This window comes from Falco naumanni (assembly GCF_017639655.2).
Source record: "Falco naumanni isolate bFalNau1 chromosome 22 unlocalized genomic scaffold, bFalNau1.pat SUPER_22_unloc_1, whole genome shotgun sequence".
Classification (NCBI taxonomy): domain Eukaryota; kingdom Metazoa; phylum Chordata; class Aves; order Falconiformes; family Falconidae; genus Falco; species Falco naumanni.
The window spans coordinates 7,338-27,145 of record NW_024427350.1 but is presented as its reverse complement, the minus strand read 5'-3'; the positions used below and the strand labels follow the sequence as shown (position 1 = coordinate 27,145).

Below are 19,808 nucleotides of genomic sequence, written 5' to 3'. Positions count from 1 at the left end.
AGAGTCACACTCTGACCTTGTGGGTCCTCTCCTGCAGGTGTGTCCATGGGAACAAGTGTCCCAGCTTTCCTCTCACCTGTGGGGCTGTGGGCAATGCCCTATGTGGGGCTGGGCAATGGGCTGGCTCTCCCTCAATCTGATGCTCTTTTTGGGGCACTTGGCTACCTCCTTGAAGTTCCCTTCCAAGCAGTGAGTTGCCCTTCAGAATGGAAACCTGTCCCCTCGCACCCATTAGTGATCTGGAAGCCCCATGTAGAAGCGTAGAGTTTCTGTGATGGAGAAAACACTGTTGGGGTGGGTGGAATGAGCGGTGTATCCTTTGCTGTGGGTGGGATGCTGAGTTCTGATGAACATCTACAACCTTTACTGGTCTGTGGTGGGTCAGTCTGTTCTCAGCAGTGCCTTGTGGTATTTCAGGGTAACATGAGAGTGTGGCCACCATTCATCTCAGGAAGGTGCAAGCCCACAGAAACTGGGAACCAGCAGGACAGACCACCTCCCCTCACTGGGCACTCACCCACAGGCAATCCTCTTGCCTCACAGACCTCACTCTGTTCCACCTGAGGGCAGCAAAAATGCTCTGCTTTTCCGACATCCGAGAATACTCAACAGGAGAGATGGGGGGGAGCTGTGAAAAAACGAAAACTCTCTTAAAATGCCTTCACCCTTCCCGTTCCTTAGCACTGGCGCTGCAGACGCTGACCAGCCCTTCTGCTTTGGCACTGGTTTCACAGGACAAAGTTAAACACCAGGACTGGTCCCTGCCCCCACCCACTGCTGCAGAGTGGGACTGGCTGGTCAAGAGCCCGTGGGCAGATGCCCTGCTCTTCATCGCCCACACGGCCAGCACCAAGCAGGGCTGCAGCCACACAGCTGCAGGAAGGTCTCCGAGAAAAGAGAGGGATGTCTGTGTGTGACGGGGGGGTGGTCTGTGGGAAATGGCTTTGATTTTGCTTGCAGACGTCTCCCATAAATTATCACTGTCTTTTTCTCCTGTGACAGGACCGTATGCCCAGAGGCAGCAGATGTCCAACAGCAGCTCCATCACCCAGTTCCTCCTCCTGGCATTGGCAGACACGCGGGAGCTGCAGCTCTTGCACTTCTGGCTCTCCCTGGGCATCTACCTGGCTGCCGCCCTGGCCAACGGCCTCATCATCACCGCCGTAGTGTGTGACTACCACCTGCACACCCCCATGTACTTCTTCCTCCTCAACCTCTCCCTCCTCGACCTGGGCTCCATCTCCACCACTCTCCCCAAAGCCATGGCCAACTCCCTCTGGGACACCAGGGCCATCTCCTACTCAGGATGTGCTGCACAGCTCTTCTTGATTGTGTTGTTCCTTTCGGCAGAGTGTTCTCTCCTCACCGTCATGGCCTATGACCGGTACGTGGCCATCTGCCAGCCCCTGCACTACGGGACCCTGCTGGGCAGCAGAGCTTGTGTCCACATGGCAGCAGCTGCCTGGGCCAGTGGGTTTCTCTATGCTGCGCTGCACACGGCCAATACACTGTCACTGCCGCTCTGCCACGGCAATGCCCTGGGACAGGTCTTCTGTGAAATCCCACAGATCCTCAAGCTCTCCTGCTCACACACCTACCTCAGGGAAGTGGGACTTATTCTGGTTAGTATCTTAGTAGTGTTTGGCTGTTTCATTTTCATTGTTCTGTCCTACGTGCAGATCTTCAGGGCCGTTCTGAGGAACCCCTCTGAGCAGGGACGGCACAAAGCCTTTTCCACGTGCCTCCCTCACCTGGCCGTGGTCTCCCTCTTTCTCAGCACTGGCACATTTGCCTACCTGAAGCCCCCCTCCATCTCCTCCCCATCCCTGGACCTGGTGGTGTCAGTCCTGTACTCAGTGGTGCCTCCAGCACTGAACCCCTTCATCTACAGCATGAGGAACCAGGAGCTGAAGGACGCACTGAAGAAGCTGATGCAGTCAGGTGTCTCTCAGCAGCCCTGAACTGCCTGAATCTCCTCACAAGGCATTTCCTGGTCATCTCTGGAACATCCTGTGCATTTATCGCTTTTAATGTCACAATTGTGTTTCTCCTAGAATGTTTGCATGCACTCCACTTCTTCAAAAGAACGAACCCAGCCTGCCTGACCCAGAAGCTTTTGTACTTTTGCATCCAGGATGGTGCAACTGGACTCCTGTGTCACATCTCTGTAATTTAAGGGGCTTGTGTAGTGGAGATATCTATCAGCTTCCCAGGAGAGTAAAGCACCAGTGTAGACCTCAGCTGTGTGAGTGTGCAAAGTTGGGGCAAATAACAGGGTGGGGGCACACGGCAGGGCGTCCTGGTGAAAATCCCGTGGTCATGGTGAAGGAAGCATGGCACTAATCGGGTGGGACACAGGGCTCTGCTCAGTGCCATGTTCCCTGGATATCCATCCAGGGGAAGATGCCCCAGGTGCCCCAAGATGTCCTAAGCACCAGTCATTTCCTTTGCTTGTTGTACACCCCAGTCCCTACGAGGAACATTTGCTGCATGGTCAGCTCTGTCATCCTTAGTGGCTCAGTGATACCCAACTCCATTGCAACTCTAAATGTAAATGGAGCCACTTTCCTACTGTCCCTTGTTACACACAAGTCCTATAGCTCTTGCCACAGTTGGCCACTCAGCCAAGGCTGTGGTCAGACACTTCCAGCCAGATCATGTCCTCATGGCTTTGCTTTGACAAATAGTGAAGTAAACCACTGACTGAGATCCCACCAACTGACCTGGGTCCAGTCTTTCACTCTAAATGTTATCTCAAATAAACCCCAGTTTCTCAGCCTCTTCTTGTTCATAACATGATCCCGGTAACAACCATCCTTCTGGACTCTGCAGGACTTGCTCCATTCTGTCAGGGTCTTTCTTGTGTGGGGGAGCCCCACTGTGGGCTCAGCAGTCCTGATGTGGTCCTGTGGTGGGGTTAACCACAGCACCCAGCCAGCCCCGCAGCTGCTCATCCGCTCCCCTGACTCAACAGGAAAAAAGAAGAAATTATACCAGCAATGCTCATGGGTCATGGCCAAAATGTGTCATTTTAAAATTCAATTTAATTTATTGCTAATTCAAAAATACATGGATTGTGAGAAACCAGGACTGAAACATAAAGACCATTCCCCTGACAGTTTCTCCAAGGCCCAAATTACTCCATTGTTCCCAATTCATCTACACACCAACACCCTGAAAGGTGCAAGGGTGCTGCGATGGAGAGACGGGACGCTGCTTGATGCAAGCAAATGCCGATTTATTGTACAGAAGCACGAGTTTATGTATGTTATCAGAGGCTGCATGCTTTAAACAGATTGGTTCGTTAAGCTAAGCATTACGTACTAGGCAATCCCTGTTTGGTTAGCTACAAACAAAGGACACTTTCAGTAAGGTTTTATAGTCATCAATTAACAGCAAAGTGTTACTTCTCCTTGGCTCCATCTTTTCCTCATCTCCTCACCTTTTCTCAGCCTGACTCATCCTGTTGGTTGTTATCTATTCACCCTGCTTATCCTCTCAGGGTTTGTGGCCTACAAGCTCAAGCACGTTCCTTTCAGCTAACTGATGGTTACTTATGGTCCTGATTTCCAGGCCCCCTCCTACATCTCCCCCTTCTTGTTTTTGAGCAATCCAAATCCCATTTGTTTTAAACATGCATTCGATCAAGTTACTCATCACTCCTTGTAAGCATTGAAAGAAACAAGGAACACATAATACTAAAACCAACAATACTGTCAATACCATCAATGCTCCTTTGATTATGGTTTGTAACCAGCCCCCTAACCCAAGGCTTGAAAGCCAGTCAGAAAAAGGATCATGTCCTTCAGTAACATGCTTCGTATTCTTGTGCAGTGCTGCTAATTTCTGAGCTATGCTTTTTGAGTGATCAGACAAATTCATACAACACATTCCTTAACGATGTTCACCACAGGCTACTCTCTAATCTTCATGCTGTTTCCTTATCTTCTAGAGGTGACATCACATTCCTCCTTTGTTCTGTCTCATCCTAGTTTCTTCTCATACTCTCTCAAAGTTATTTAACTCTTTGCTGCAGGATCAAAGCTGCACATCATCAAAGCAAGGCCAAAGCTGCACTTTATCAATGTCAAAACAACCCACTGTCTCTGTTCTGTACAATTCTACAATTTCCCCTTTTTGTTTTTGAACAGCTAGTACCAGGTTTGCCGTGTTTTGCGGGGCCCTTGCAAACATGAAGGCAACCAAGGCAATAGCAAACAATACTGCACATTGAGCGAATGGATGACAAAAAGGCTGACATTTTCTCAGGTTTTGATAACATGTTGCTGCGGTGGGGCGCCTAAAATCCATTCAGCACATACCTTCAAAATCCTCACAGCCATGTCCTTGAGCCAACAACAAAAAGCCAATAGTAGCTCTGTTTTGTATGTCATAGTGGCAAATTTGACTCAGATTCTTAACTGCCTAACAAACAAGGTATTTAACTCTTTAATGCTTTCTCTGCTGTTACTTCGGGTAAGAGAAGAACTGCTGCAATACGTTCCCATCAGTTCCATAAATCAACTACATCATTACCTGCTTCATCCAAAGTTACATTGCGTTTGAGCGCATTATGCTTATCAACATGTTCACGTGTTCAAACCTTCAAACAAATGGCAGAGGAAAATTTGTTGGTAGGATTGACTAAAGAATTTGCCAATTCACAAAATGTCACGCAGATCACTGCTTGTTTGCCAATACTGAGGGCAGTAGGTGAATCTATTCCATGGGGAATTTTAACCATGAATCTGACCAATCTGGAATATAAAAATGAAACCACCTATTGTGAACAAAGGCCAGTAACTCAATGGTATGAACAAGTAAAGGTTATTAGAAAGCAGTGGAAGTCGCCAGGTAAAGAAACAGATTGTAAAAAACTACTGAATTATGATTTTATCACAGGATCCCGACCTAGTGCCATAACTCGAGTTCTTCTTCCTGGGGGTCCAAATCCCCAGTTAGGATGGTGTTCCTATGATGAACAATTTAAAACCAATATGAGCAGAAGTGTCATGGAATGGAAGTGTAACGAAACTGGCCAAGGTACCCAATTAGTAGCACAACGGGACTCTATATGGTCTATGTCCATATTTTCCCATTTTCAGTATATAGCAAGAACTTCTTGGTGTTTTACCTGGGATGGAAAAGTTTTTTTTAGTATTACCCTGGGTCAATGATAGGTCAACTTCATCGGGAGAGAAGGAAAATAAAATAGTGCCATGGTGGAAATGTGAAAAAAGTATATGATTGCAGTAATGCAGACTTAGTAATCCAAAGAATTCCTCCGTAGGCCACTGTTTTAAAATATGGTTGTTTTTGTCGAGGTCTTAAGAATACTCTCAATTTAACCAGCACTTTTACAGTTAGGAAAGGAACTTTGTTTAGTTGTAGTAAAACTACTATTTGAAGTCCAGGACATTTAGTTTGGGCATTAAGTGATGGAACCTGGACAACACATTTACCATTAGATGGTAAGGTGAAACAAATTACTTTAAGCATGCCAACATTGTGTCCAATTTGGAAGAAATCACCATTTAAAGGATCTTTAGAGAATTTAGAATTGAAACGAATAAAGAGATCTGGGATAAATGATGATATTTGGAATGAACCATCTACAGGAGTGAAAATTGGCTGGGCACTGGAATCACTTTTAAATCCTATAGCTTCATATAGAAACAGAGTATGGCTCTATCAGTTAACTGGTCAAGTGGAAAAATTAGCAAGTGTTACCAAAAAGGGGTTTAAGGAATTGAATATACAATTACAGGCAACTTCCAGAATGACTTTACAAATAGAATGGCACTAGATACGCTCCTACTTAAAGAACATGGAGTGTGTGGGTATCTCAAGGATAAATTGGACCACTGTTGTATCCACATTCCAAATGTCACTCAGAATGTGGAACATGATCTAGACCTATTAGGAAAAACTGAAAAAGAAACTGAAACAATTCAAAAGGATATGTCAGAAGATTGGCTTGGGAAAATTTTTAACAAACTGGGATGGAATTTGAGCTCTTGGATACAATCTATAATTAAGACTTTGTTTCTGTTACTAGTTGTCTTTTTGATGAGCATGCTAGTATATGCATGTTTGAAGAAACAGTTTACCAATAGAATTGCAGTCAATCGTAAGATTATGAGAGAAGTGCCAACTATTTCACCAAGACATGATCCATCACCAAAATATGTTGAAACAAGAGATATATGAATAATGTGAAAGTATTGAAATAATGATTTTCAACACATTCAATGGGGGGAAATGTTATCGATTTGTTAATAAGTTAAGATTGATTGATTATATTAGATTGATTAATTGATTTTATAAAATCATTTAATAGAATTAAAATATAGAAGAATAAGAAAAATTTTTAAATGAAACTTATAGCTGCACGGTAAAAGCTGCTATGAGATCTTTTGTACGTCTTGTACCAAGGCTAGAAGAAGGGCCTGGAACCATTGTTAAAACTTAGGTAATAACTTTAGGGTTTGAAAGGTTTCTTTGTATTTGACCAGTCTTCTGTATGTAGAGGTGTATTGAAATGTCAGAATATGAGATGAATGGAAACCGGGGAGAGTCGACTGGAACAGCTTGTAGGTGCCTGCCAAGAAACCGTGAACTTTAGTAAAAGGTAATTCCGGCAGGGGGAGATCGTGACCACCGACTCATATACCACCTACCCAAATTGTACCCTAGACCCATTTCTAGACCTTTCTAAGCTCTACTGCACAGAATCAGATATAGGAGGAGAATATGTAAATGATTTACGGGAAATGTTATGATTATGCATGAATAATTAATGGATATGTATGAATAAGTTCTATATATGGAGTCTGATTTTGAGACCTGGCGTGCGTTGATCGTGAGAGGACTCGCTCACGCAACCCGGCCGTTAATAATGAAGTGTCTGCTTATCTACATCACATTGGTGTCGATAAGTTCTTCATTCTGAGATTTCGGTAACAGTTTGACACTACTAACGCTTTTTGCTTAGCCCATACCCTGGAGTCCTGCTGTGCCTCTGGAGCTACAAAGCCACGCTTAGGCACGTGGACGGTAACATCACCGGTTCTCCATCCCTGCCGACCCTGTACGTTGTCATTTCATCCTAAGAGCCTGCATAGGCGCTGCCACCAGAAGGACCTGCTGCTGCCCCGGTCCCTTGCTGCTGCTTTGCTGTAGCCCCCGTACTGGTTCCCCGGGAAGGAAAGCTGCTGTGGAGAGCTGTGCTCGCAGACCCTGGTGGCCTGAGGCAAACACCACCCTGGAGAAGGGAGTTTTTGTCTGTTAGCTGTTTTGTGAATGCGATGTGCAGTTGATTCAGCATTTTTCACCAAAACGGCAGGTTCTGCTGGGGCTGTAGGTCCAGCTGCGGGTGTCGGTGGGAGCGCTTGTCTGAGCATCCTTGGGAGGCAGGGCACCCAGCCCTGGTCAGTGGTTTCCAAGCCCAAGAGCACTCTTGCAGTGGTGCTGCAGCACATCTATAAACACATTTCTAGCAGTTCCTCCCGCTGTGGCCTCTCCGTGTGGTACAAAAATCTAGTCATGCGCTTGCTGGCTACGTGCTCTCTTAGAAGGCTGACAGCTTCTCCGCACACAACAGCCGAGGCTTCCAGCCTCTCCGGCCTTCCCATGCCCTGTGAAACGTGAGGAAGGCAAAGACCGATGACATCTGGTGGGGTCAGGAGGAAGTCAGGATGCGCTACATTCAGAGCCCAACGCGTTACCCAGAGGAATTCCCACAGCAGAACACGAGGCGGGTAGACAGGCAGACAACACGCACGGCGGTAACACCCAGTCAGACTTGCAGGACTTCCAGTCACTTCATCCTGCAACTTTGTTTTGAATTTAGTTAAAAGGTAATCAGATTCTTAACGCTCGTTCTGCTTTTATAACTGCTGGAGAAAGATTAAGACGTGGCGTTGGCATCACAGTCAGAATTCAAGTATGAAGTTCACGGCAAAGCTGTGCCTCGTCAAGTGACTTCCCAAGCAGGCTCTGGAGCCTCTCAACGAGACGGTCAAGTCTGGAGTCCCAAGGGAACCCTGTGCCAGCTCCGCCAGTGCGACTGAGCTCTCTGACAAGTACGCCGCCGTACAGGAACGTAAGCGGGTTTGTACCTCAGGCTCATGTACGATCTACAAAAATGATACTGCCCGACCGGACGCGCTGGTTGAAGCGCCCAGCAGGCCTGGCTGCGTAACCACGAGGGACCAACAATTCCTCCCCAGCTGTTGCCCGAGCAGCAGCGCAGCACTCGGCCGCAGCGGGCACACGGAGCCTCGCGGGCCCTCGGCAAGTGCGAAAGTTATCCCTCCGCAGCCAGCAGTCCGGCTCGCGAGCGCAAGGCACGTGTTCAGAAGTAACATCTAGGCTGACCTTCAGTTGAGCTCCCCTTGATCTGTCAACGTACGATTCCGGACGAACCTGGGTACAAAGGAAAAACAAAAGAGCCCCGTTTCACCGGGAAGCAAATCCAAAGGCCTCTTCCCCTCGGCTGCTCCGGCCCAGGGGCTGACTGTCACGACACGGGATCAGCCAGACATCTGAGCTGCTGCCTCCCGAGCAATGACCCCGCCTCCCGGGGCCGCGTGCGCAGCCGGAAGCCCCGCCCCGAGGCGCCACGCCCGTTCTGCGCATGCGCTGCCCCTGGTCGGCGTGGGGCGCGGGCCCTTCGTTTGGCTGGAGCGCTGCTGCCATCTAGCGGAAAAAATGGATACTGCAACCGATCTATCTAACTGCACAGTTTATTATAGGGATGGCATCAAAAATAACAAATGCTGAGAAAGAAAAGCAGCTGAGCAGGTTTTTCTGAATTACGGTGACTGAACTGGCTGAAAGGAGGAAGCAAAAAGGCCATTTAGCAGACCCGCGGTATCACCAAGTACTCTTACAGAATGAGGCCTTCCCACTCGGCTAGCACTAGCTGGGATAAATACTGGTAACGACTGGTTGCTGTTTCTGTCCCCTAAAGTCTGCTCCGAGGACTAAGTGATACGTTCCTCCTCTGTGAGTATCATTAACGGTATCTGGCTTCGCTTTCCTTTGGTTGTTCCTGTGTTTTTTAAAAATCGTATTTGCGTGAGTGAAAAGGGAAAGACATGATGCTTACTTTTTAGATTAATTGCCGTGGCTGAAGTTGAAGAGTCCAGAAAAATGTCAGCTGGCTGAAGAAACGGGTCGACCTCAAAGCTGCGGCTGTCTCCAAACAAGAGAAATCCTGTTTCTCCCGGTGAGCCAGGATCATTGTTAAATAGCCATCACATTACCACATCGCCAACATATAACGCCTAATGTTATGTGTTTGTATATGTAACAAAATCATACGTGCATTTATTTCTCGTTTGGGAATGCTGCCTGTGGAGGGGTTCTCTGCGCTGTAGTTCAGAGACCTGTAACTTGGGCTGAATTTAGACCTGAATACGCCACCTAGAAATGAATCCAGTTTTGATGCAAAAGCAAAGGGGACAGATGTTCTGCTTCTTTTAGAAGTTGTTTCAGTGGCTGACTGCCTTCACTTAGATCTCAGTTTCACTGTTTTTTTAAAATGTGAACGGTTTTAGTGTTCAGCAATATGTTCTTTACATATGTCTTCTGCATAAATGTCAGTTCCTGTCAAAATCAATTTATAAAATACTACACCAACTAACTTAAGATGATCTCTTACCTTACAGGCAAACTTGAAGGACACCAATTTGAAACTCTTGCATTGTACAACCTGTTTTCCCAAGCTCAACTTTTACGCTCCTTCTCTGGGTTACATACCGTTTTCCAAGAACTTAAGATTCTGAGAACCGAACTAAGCATAATATTCCAGCATCTGTCTCATTAAAGACGTGAAATAACGTCTCAATTCCTGTTCGTTACTATACCATACATAGATTCAAGGATGAAGTGACTCCCTTGCGTTATGACATCTCACCAACCTCTCCACCGTTACACCTAAAGCCTCCTCAGCCATCGCTTACCACAGGGACAGTTCCCACATACGAGACAATGGGCCCCACTTCATCATCCTAATGGGGTTTTGGAGCACTGCAGTAACACGCGTTTTGTTTGAATGGGCTTTACCTGACTGCTCGACTCTCGCTAACGTTTATTAATGTCAAACATCTCGCAACCTGCAGGTTTGTAGCTGTTGCATTCGCTTCCATAGAATCAGGAGAACTGCCAACAGAACTCCTTGCTGGCACCTTCCCCGGTGGAGGTGTGCATGGGGTGTGTTTGGAACATTTTTTCACCGGCCGACTCCAAAAGTCAGCGGTTCCCCATCTCAGCCCAGAAAGCTGGTAGAACAACTTTTGTGGTGTCTTTCATCTGGCTACTGGGGCAGTGTAAGAACTACCAACAGAACTCCTTTCTGGCACCTTCTCTGGTCGAGCTGTGCATGGCATGTACCTGACCCTGACCCGTTGCCCGGGGTTCCCTTGGACGTGGGGTGATGTCACAGTGCCTGGTTCCGGGTGCTGGGTGTGGTGGGGGCAGGGGGTCTGGGGGGGGAGGCAATAGGAGGGGTCCCAGGCAGGAGTGGAGGCAGAAGCTGGGATCACTTTGCCTTTGCAGTCTTTGCAATCTGCTGTTGGATGGTGTGAACTTGTTGCTGAATTGATCATAAAAATCCAAAAAAGATATTTGGAGTTGGCTGGAGGTGTTCCACACGTGGTGGTAGCCCCTGGACCGCAATTCTTTGTGGCATGGGCGCCGTCAGGCTCTGCTGCCCTCCAAGCGGCTCTTGGCAATTTTCAAGGGCGAGTTCAGCACCACCATCCACCTCATCCACTTTGGACAATGGCTGTAGATCTAACTCTGCAGCCACGGCAGCTGAGTTGGAGACGACCAATCAAAGGCGATAACGGTATTTACAGATGGGTCTGGAAAAGTGGGAAAAGCCGCAGTGGCTTGGAAAAAACACGGGCAACGGCCTTCCCAAATTGTGCATCAGGAAGGATCATCGCAAGTCACGGCGTTGCGGGCTGCGGCCTTGGCATTTCTTTATTCCCCGGGTCCTGTTAATCTCGTTACTGATCCAGCCTGTGCAGCAGCCCTCCTTTCCCCGCTGGAGGTGGCTGTCCGTGGCCATATCAACCATCCCAAGCTTTTTTCAATTTTTACTTCGGGAAGAGGTTTGGAAACGCCGTTCTCCGTTCTCCGTCATGCATGTTACGGCCACGCTTCCCTACGCGGTTCTGCAGTCGATGGCAACGCTGGAGCTGACGCTCCAGTTCCTGTGGCTCTGTCGGTGCCTGTTCCCGAGGCCCACCTGCAGGTCGTGTTAGCCCACCGATTTTATCATCAGAATTGGCGATTCCTGTATCGACGGATTGGCCAAAAGTGTCTCTCTCAGGCGGCTGCACGCAGCATTGTTGCAGCCTGTCCAGCCTGGCCAAACCTTACCCCCGTGCCCAGTTTTGGAGTTAATGCCAGAGGCCTTCAAGCTTCCCAACGCTGGCGTTACAACAGATGTCACTCATTACAACGAGTCTGGCAGACAAAAGCATGTCCACGTCACCGCAGAGGCATGTTCTGCTGCGATGATTGCTACTGCCTGCCCAGGTGAGACCAGGCGTGATGTCACTGGGCACCGGCAACGTGCTGTGCCTGTGCTTGGCGTCCCCCTTGGAATCAGAGCGGACAGTGTACCTGCCTATAGCTCCCAGTCCGCCAGCCAGTTCCTTTCCCAGTGGGGGATCCCCAGCAATTTGGTGTCCCCCATTCCCCCCGGGCCAAGCCATCGTTCAACGCATCGAACGATACTCTTGAAAATCAGAAAGGGGGAATGAGGGGCGTGACCCAGAGGCACGTTCCGAGAAAGCACGCTGTGTTGTGAACTTTTTGAAAATCTCTGTCGTGGTGCCTCCCATTGAACGATATTTTGTGCCAACTGGTGACAAGCAGCAAAAGCACCAAGGTGTCTTAGTAGGCATGAAAGACCCTCGTACCGGGCATTGGTCGAGACCGCATGGATGTTAACCTGGGGGAGAGGTGATGCTTGTGTTTCTACAGAGGAAGGTCCGCGATGGGATACCTGCTCGCTGTGTGCGGCCTGAGCTTAGCGTGCCGGACCGTGGGAGCGCTGCTGCCGCCAGTCAACCCAACAACTGATGTGTGGGTCTCCTTAGCACAGCAACTGAGCACATCCTGGCTTGGTGTGCCCTTCCTGACTTACAAACATCGTTGCAAAAAAGTGAATGTATGTGGGGAATGAAGAATCTTGCTGAAAGCCTTGATGTCTGGGATAAGTGGTTACCTCTGTATAATGTTAAACCAAATGAAGTTGATATTGTTTGCACTTTGAGCGTCGATAGTTGTCTTTATGTAGATGCTAATGCAGTAGGAGGCTATGATGGGACCATGCCACCCACATAAATCAACACGTGAACATGTTGATAAGCATAATGCGCTCAAACGCAATGTAACTTTGGATGAAGCAGGTAATGATGTAGTTGATTTATGGAACTGATGGGAACGTATTGCAGCAGTTCTTCTCTTACCCAAAGTAACAGCAGAGAAAGCATTAAAGAGTTAAATACCTTGTTTGTTAGGTAGTTAAGAATCTGAGTCAAATTTGCCACTATGACATACAAAACAGAGCAAGGATTGGCTTTTTGTTGTTGGCTCAAGGACATGGCTCTGAGGATTTTGATGGTATGTGCTGAATGGATTTTAGGCGCCCCATTGCAGCAACATGTTATCAAAATCTGAGAAAATGTCAGCCTTTTTGTCATCCATTCACTCAATGTGCAGTATTGTTTGCTATTGCCTTGGTTGCTGTCATGTTTGCAAGGGCCCTGCAGAACATGGCAAGCCTGGTACCAGCTGTTCAAAAACAAAAAGGGGGAATTGTTGGGGTCTGCAGCGGGTCTGCAGACAAGTTAGTTGACTTCAAAGACTTAGCCGTGTACCTTTAAGACGGCCACAAATTGTCAGGTACGTAAACGGGGTGTGAAGAATCGGAACTTAGAACCGCAGCGTACGGGCACCTACAGCAACAGCAAAGAGCAAGCAAGAAGAAGGACACAAAATCCTATCAGGGTCTGACACCTGCACTAAGATATATAAATAGTTTGTATAAACAATAAAGGCCATTTTGTCTGAACCCAGCCACGCAGACATAGTGTTTCTTTTAAGTCCACCTCGACTTGCGTCACCGCAGACCTCGTCAGCTCTGGGGACGTTTTGTGGACGTTTGATGGATGTTTTACAGGGGCGGTCCATAGGCTAAGGGAAGAAAAGGAAGCGAGGAGGAGGAGGAGGAGGAAAATGAGAAACAAGATGAAGAGGAGGAGGAAGAATAAGGAGAAACTGGAATAGGAGGAGGGGGAGGAATGGCATGAGGGGGAGGAGGAAAGAGGAGCAGAAGGAAAAGAGAGCAGGAAGATCAAAACAGGGCAAGTAGGAAGCAGAGGAAGAGGAAGAGAAGGGGACAAAACTTCCAGGAATAACAGGAAGAAACGGGCAGCTAGCAGGAAAAGGAGGAGGTGAAGGAGCAGGAGGAGGAGGAGGAGGAAAAAAACCCCCAAACTCTCCATTGTCAGCCCATCAGAGGTCGAAGATGGAGCACCTGCTACATCTGCCGCCTGATCGATGGTCCCACGTCCCCGCCAGGGCCTGAACGCAAGGAGGGGAGCTCAGCCTCCACGGAGGCCACTTCATCCTCCCCTCGCCCCTTTCCTCCGCGCCTGGGAGGTCTCACTGCCAGTGTTTGGCCCATCTCTGGTGCTTGGCCCACCTCTGCGCTTGGACTTCTGCCCTGGGTTGGCTGCTCACAGGTGGTTAAGATGGTTTCTGCAGCAAAAACCATCGCGGGAGGCAGCAGGTTTGTGTCAGGCTGGGCGGGGGGTGGCTGGTGGCTGTCACAACGGGTGGCGGGGTCAGCAGTGGCCGCATCATTGTGATGTCACACTAGGTCTGTGACACAGCCCACGCCGGGGTACAAAAAGGGGGTGTGGGGTGGTGGTTCACTCACTCTGGAGGAGCATCTCTGGGGTGAACACAGGGAAGAGCTGCCCACGCGGCTCTTGCCATGAAGGGGCAACCCACCACTCTAAGGCAAACCAAGATGGACTTCTGGGATGGGTTGAAGCCCATCTTCATGATGCCCAGCATCACCCACAGAGGTACAAGCACCCCAGCCAGCGCAGGAGCCTTGTCAGGACCGAGAGCTGTGGCGTGGCGGGGGTGGGACACAGGTAGAGCCGGGGGACACGGGGCGTGACCTGGTTTTCCTCTGCTTTCCAGAGCAAATAACCATCTGGGACGCGGTGGCCAGCTACGTCCGACAGCAGCTCTTGCTACACAAGGTAGAGTGACCCCCGCATCTTCCTCATCCCCCCGGCTTCCCTGGGGGGACCCTGTGGCTGCGGAGCTTGGGCTGCAGCTGCTCTTTCCCTCCTCAAAAAGCAGAAAACTCCCCCCCCCCCCCCCCAAAATCCCCGCTGGGAGACAAAATAGGTCTCGGGCAAGGGTGGTGTCACCTCGGGTAGGTGGTCTTCTACCGCAGGGCTGATCCGTTGTTGAACCCTGGGTGCCCTTGAGGGGCTTCTGCCCCCGAGTCCCGCTTTTTCCACGGAGGAAAAGGAAGGAGAGGACTCGGCTTCTCCTCCCCCAGGCTCTCCCCACTGTCCCAGCTGGTGCCCCTGATGAGCGGGAGGTGGCAGGGCCTGAGGAACCGTCCTGGGGTGGAGCCAACCCCCAGCTCTTCCCTCCTCACCCTTCGTGCCCTTCTCCTCTGCTCCAGGGGGTCCGAATTCCCACCCTCGGCTACTTCGACGTGGTCCCCACACAGATGCAGGTTGGGACGAAGACTGTCACTCTCCACAAGCCCATCTTTTGCCTGTCCAGGGTCCTCAGGGACATCCACAACCTGACGGACAACAGGGACGACCTGTCTGGTAGGACAAGAGCTGCACGGTGGGGGTGAAGGGGAGGGGGGTTATCACATCCCTGGGCCAGAAGCAAACTGGCCCCTCTGCGAAGGTGGTCCGCAAACAGGACAAGGGCAGTAAGACCCCCTCAGGGAGGGCCACGGGGTCAGCGCCCTCACCCTTCTCGTGGGGTTTTTTCCAGACAATAAGGTGTTGGAGCCTGTGAAATACGCCGAGGTGGCCGCGGATGCCGACGTGTCCCGGCGCAAAGTGGAGATCTGCATCCTCGGCACCACGTCCCTCCTGTCCCAATGCCTGGGGAAGGGGAAGAGCATCGCGCTGGTCCTGCGGGACATTGGGCTGCTCCTCATCGAGGACAAGAAGGTGGAAATGAGGTTCTACTACGATTTCCTGGAAGGGATATGTGGGAAGAGAAACCTCAGGATGGCTGCGTTGTCGGTGAGCGTTTTGGATTCCCCGTGGCTCCACCAGCTCCTGCCACCACGAGTTCCTCCGTGATCGAGTGCCACGGTCACGTTGAAGGCGTCCCAGCATCTCCATGTTCCTCCATTGCAGACTCCCTGGCTGCTGGACACGGTGGTGTCCCCCATGGTACCTGTCGCTTCCTTGACTCGCAGCGGATGTGTCATCATCTTTCCCGAGTGAGTCCTTCCCCCAGCGGTCTCAGGGGTCCTGCCGCGGCTCTGCCCCGTCGTCGTTCCTGCCAACGATGGGATGGAGGAAGGATCTGAGGACACCAGGACACCTTCCCTGGGTGACCTCCTTTCCTGGGGTGCTCCTTGGGGATGGGGGATGGATGATTTGGGGGGGGGGAAACCCGGCTTTTACAGTGGTGCTGAGCTCCAGCTGGGAGCAGAGCGGAAAGGGCTGGCGGCGCCTCCGGTCACGCCACCGTCACCTCTTTGTCACCAGGTTCGAACTGCAGCTGGCGCTCAAATCGCGGTCCAAGCAGCCTCTCAAGGTCATGAGGCATGCCCTTGGTGAGGGCATGTGGAGGAAAGAAGAGGACGTGCCGCCCGCGGGGCAGGACGCAAAAGGTGAAGCGGCTCCCGGCTCCTTCCCGTAGCGCGGGCGAGCGGTGTCTGATGGGAAAACCCACCGCAACAACGCTCCAACGCCGGCGCCAACGCTTTGGGCCACGCTCGGCTTGGGGAGCGGGGCGGGATGCTCGGGCTCTTGGGGATGGCTTCACATCCCCCCTCCAAAAGAGACGTGGTCCACCTCCCCTCCTCCAAACCCCGGTGCCACCGGTGCCTTCGGCGGGCGCTGGGGAAAGGAATATACTTACATGAATATATATATTTGCATGTTTATATATTTATCTATTATTTTCTAGAATCTATATCTATTTCTATAGATAAATAGCTATATATTTATCTATAAATTGATATTTATTTTTTAAATATAAAAATTATAAATCAACGAAAATATGCATTTTAATTGAATATGTTATTAAATATAACTATTTCTGTTTATATGAATATAAATAATATAAAAGATAAAAATATATAATATATAAATCATTTAAATAATCTGAAACGTAAATATATATATAAAGATACCTTACATATATATGTAAGGTATAAAAAAATGGAAATTACAAAGGGCGATGGGTTAATCCTCGTCCTTTCCACGTCAGAGCAGGCGGGTTCGCCCGCATCCCTCAAGCCCCGCGCCGATAAAAGCGGCCACCTTAAGGGCTCCTTGTGTCCAAGCAGGGAAAAATTTTGGTGTAAATCCAAGGATTTTAGCTTTCACACCTTGCAGCCCCCCAGCTGCCGGTGCCAAGCAGCGCTGAGTGATGCGCGTCCTTCTCGCCGGTGTTGGGGGGGGCAGGGGACGGAGCGGGGTGGGCACCCGGGATGTTTTGGGACAAGGCGTGAGCACCGCTCCGCATCGTGGTGACACTCGTCTTGACGGGCTTTCCCCTTCCCGTCCGCAGCGGGATCTCCTGGTTCCAGCTCGGCTGCCGGCCAACCGGAGGAACCCCGCGGTAGGGCGTGGGCGAACATGGGGACGACGCGCCGTGTGGGGTGAGTCTGGGGGTTCGGGGCCAAGGGTCTGCGCCAGGTTCGCTGCCGACCCAGCGAGAGCCCCCAGCCCTTGTCGGGTTCACCGGTGCCTGACGGCGGCGCACGGGGGGGGGGGCACGATAGGGCTGGGGGAGCCCCCGCTTCGCGGGGGGGGGGGGGCTCCTCTCCCGCCCTTCGTGAGCGCGCGGGGGACACGGGGACAGCGCGTCAGCTGGGGGCGCCAGCTCGGGGTGGGGGGGGGGGATTTTGCCCCCAGAGCCACCACGGCCTTGGGCCAGCTCCTTGTTCGCATCCTTCCAGGCGGCTGCCGGACATCTCGGGGGCCAGGTCGCAAAAAACGACGACGAGGAGCCAACCCAGGAGCCAACTCGCGGGCAAGGGCCAAGCGCAGGCGGCAAAAGAGCAGCGGCGCAAGAGGAAACGAGGAGAAGCAACATCCTCCGTCGGAAGCAAACCCAACGGTAAAACAAGCGCATCGGTGATGCCGGAAGCCTGGGTGCCCGAGGAGCTCGTCTGCAGCGCCCCAGCTCCGCCGCCCACAAGAGCCAAGGCAGCGCAACGGCAACAGTCCAGACCTGGAAGGTTCTGGATGGAGCAGAGAGACGCGCGGCGCGGGGCGGCAGCAGAGTATGTCTTCACCACCCCCTATGCGATGGTCCTGACCTCCAGGAATCCCAGATGACCCCGCGCTGCGCCCCGAGGACCAAGCTGGTGGCCTCCAGGGTGGAGCGACGGGGGCGAAGAGCTCACGGTGCCTCCCAGGGGGGCGCCTCGCTCTGCTGGTGGGACCCCTCCGTCCCCCCGGCGTGGGGGGTGGGGGCGAGAGACCAATCAACCACCCTCGGAGCTGCGCAACGGCGGGGGGGGGGGCTTCACCGTCTGCAGCGGCCCCTCGCCCGTGTGATAGGATGCGCTTGACCCCCAGCTCCTCCCTTCGACGTCCTTGGGGTGACCTTCCCAGCCCCCGGCTCGCGGCCCAGGGGGCGACGCCCAGGGGAAGGGTCGCCGGTTGTCGGTTGCTTTTTTTTTCTGTCGCGTGGTCCGAGCCGCTTCCGAGCCCTTTGCGCCCCCCCCCCCCCCGCCGTGAGCCCCGCGCTTCCCTGCCCCCACCCGGGGGTCGCTCGCCCCCCGGGACAGGCAAGGCACGAGCAGGAGCATCCGGACAGTACAGGGCGCAGCTGCGTCGTCGTGGCGGTAACTCCACGGTGCGCGGGCGCCCGGCCGACGTCCCGGCACCTGTGAACTTGGTGGGTGACGAGGGCGACGCCCTGCGCTCGGCAGGCACGTGACCTGACGGGACGCTTGGCTGCTCCACCTGGGCGTGGCAGAACGGCCGCCCCCCACCGCGGCCCCCTGCTTATATTGCAGCGTAACAGGAAGATCATAAAATAACGGCGTTACGTGCCCACGGGCGGGTGCCGCCGAGGGCTGCGCCTCATCGCCCTGTAGTTACAAATCTAAAGTGCAGGAATGTAAAAATCTACAAAGTAAAAAAATCTAAAAAATCTACAAAGTAAAAAAAAAAAATCTAACAATCTAATCAAAAAATAAAAATCTAAAAACTTTAAAAAGCTAAAAATCTAAAAATTCTACAATCTAAAAAAATTAAATTTTAAAATTAAAGTCTAAAAACCTAAAAAGCATAAAATTACTTTTTTAAAATTAAACATTTTACAATCTAAAAAATAAAATCAAAGGAATAAAATTAAAAATCTAAAAATTAAAAATATTTTTAAATTAAAATTTTAAAAACTAATTTTTAATATTAAAAAATCTAGAAAAACAAAATTTAAAAAAATTAAAAATAAATATAAAAAATCTAAACATTGGAAAACTTTAAAATTTTTGAAATCTAAAAATTTGAAAGTATCTAAAAATTTAAAAATCTAAAAATTTTAAAATTTTAAAATCTAAAAAAATGAAATATAAAAAAATATCTAAATACCTAAAATTCTAAAAATTATAAAACTTCACAACTTTAAAAATCTAAAAATTTTAAAACAATAATCTAAAAATTTAGAAATTTTAAAATCTGAAATAAAAAATCTAAAAACCTAAAAACAATTTAAAAATTTACAAAGGTGAGGTCACTGTTTGGGTTCCAGGCAGGAGCCGCGGTGACCTTCGAGCTGCATCAGAGCTGTTGTGATCAACTCCCCCTTAAAAACAATAATCTAAAAATTTAGAAATTTAAAAATCTGAAATAAAAAACCTAAAAAACTAAAAACAATTTAAAAATTTACAAAGGTGAGGTCACTGTTTGGGTTCCAGGCAGGAGCCGCGGTGACCTTCAAGCTGCATCAGAGCTGTTGTGATCAATTCCCCCTTCGCTTCCCAACTCTTTATTTTCAATTTAAAATCTAAAACTTTCTTATTTTCCTTGGAAAATTATTTCCTTCGGGAGCCCCTCACATCACCTCGCGCTTACCTCGGGGGTCATTAACACCCACAATTAATTCCCCAGCAGCTGCGGCTCCCATTAGTCCGGGCTCCTTTTCTGTCTGGAAAAAAGGGTCATTAATTGGGGGGGGGGGAGGCGGGTATCTGGAATCCCAAAAGCTCATTAAGCACTAATCACCCCCGGGTCGCTGAGTCATGTCTTAACTCTAGTTTTAAATTTTTTTGAAATGTTAAAATTTAATATTTTGAATTTTTTTTAAAAAAATCATATTTTTAACTTGAAAAATTTTAGATTTTTTAAATTTGTATTTCTAATTTTTTCAATTTCTACAATTTTAGAATTTTGAACTTTTTAGATAACATTTTTAGATATAAAATCTTTGTATTTTTGTATTTCTAATATTGTAACATTTTTATTTTGTTAAATTTAATTCTTTATATTTTTAAATTTTTATATTTTTGTATTTCTAACATTTTAACATTTTTTGAT

General features: G+C 49.5%; 2 protein-coding genes across 3 annotated transcripts; both read left to right on the top strand.

Moving 5' to 3' along the window:
• Window positions 1-1,010: 1,010 nt before the first annotated feature.
• LOC121081938 (olfactory receptor 14C36-like) lies at window positions 1,011-1,961 on the top strand. The gene has a single exon (XM_040581286.1). The coding sequence runs from the start codon at window positions 1,026-1,028 to the stop codon at window positions 1,959-1,961; it is 936 nt and encodes a 311-aa protein (XP_040437220.1). The 5' UTR covers window positions 1,011-1,025.
• Window positions 1,962-9,854: 7,893 nt separating this feature from the next.
• Window positions 9,855-18,216, top strand: LOC121081945 (coiled-coil domain-containing protein 81-like). 2 transcript variants are annotated; one of them, XM_040581289.1, is made up of 8 exons: window positions 9,855-10,127; window positions 14,239-14,300; window positions 14,738-14,891; window positions 15,067-15,323; window positions 15,441-15,526; window positions 15,798-15,922; window positions 16,828-16,918; window positions 17,219-18,216. In XM_040581289.1, exons 1-8 carry the CDS (start codon window positions 10,103-10,105, stop codon window positions 17,598-17,600), a joined length of 1,182 nt encoding a protein of 393 aa, XP_040437223.1. In that variant the 5' UTR covers window positions 9,855-10,102; the 3' UTR covers window positions 17,601-18,216. The 2 variants fall into 2 exon arrangements, with proteins under 2 accessions (XP_040437223.1, XP_040437222.1); XM_040581288.1 differs by lacking the exon at window positions 9,855-10,127 and adding an exon at window positions 13,329-13,816.
• Window positions 18,217-19,808: the final 1,592 nt, after the last annotated feature.

What these genes read in the sequence shown, in the direction of transcription:
- LOC121081938 (XM_040581286.1), top strand. Translation starts at nt 1,026, where the DNA reads ATGTCCAACAGCAGCTCCATCACCCAGTTCCTCCTCCTGGCATTGGCA.
- LOC121081945 (XM_040581288.1), top strand. Translation starts at nt 13,585, where the DNA reads ATGGTCCCACGTCCCCGCCAGGGCCTGAACGCAAGGAGGGGAGCTCAG. An exon ending in AGCAGCTCTTGCTACACAAG is followed by an intron (nt 14,301 to 14,737) that starts GTAGAGTGACCC and finishes CCTCTGCTCCAG; the next exon opens with GGGGTCCGAATTCCCACCCT. An exon ending in TCAGGATGGCTGCGTTGTCG is followed by an intron (nt 15,324 to 15,440) that starts GTGAGCGTTTTG and finishes CCTCCATTGCAG; the next exon opens with ACTCCCTGGCTGCTGGACAC.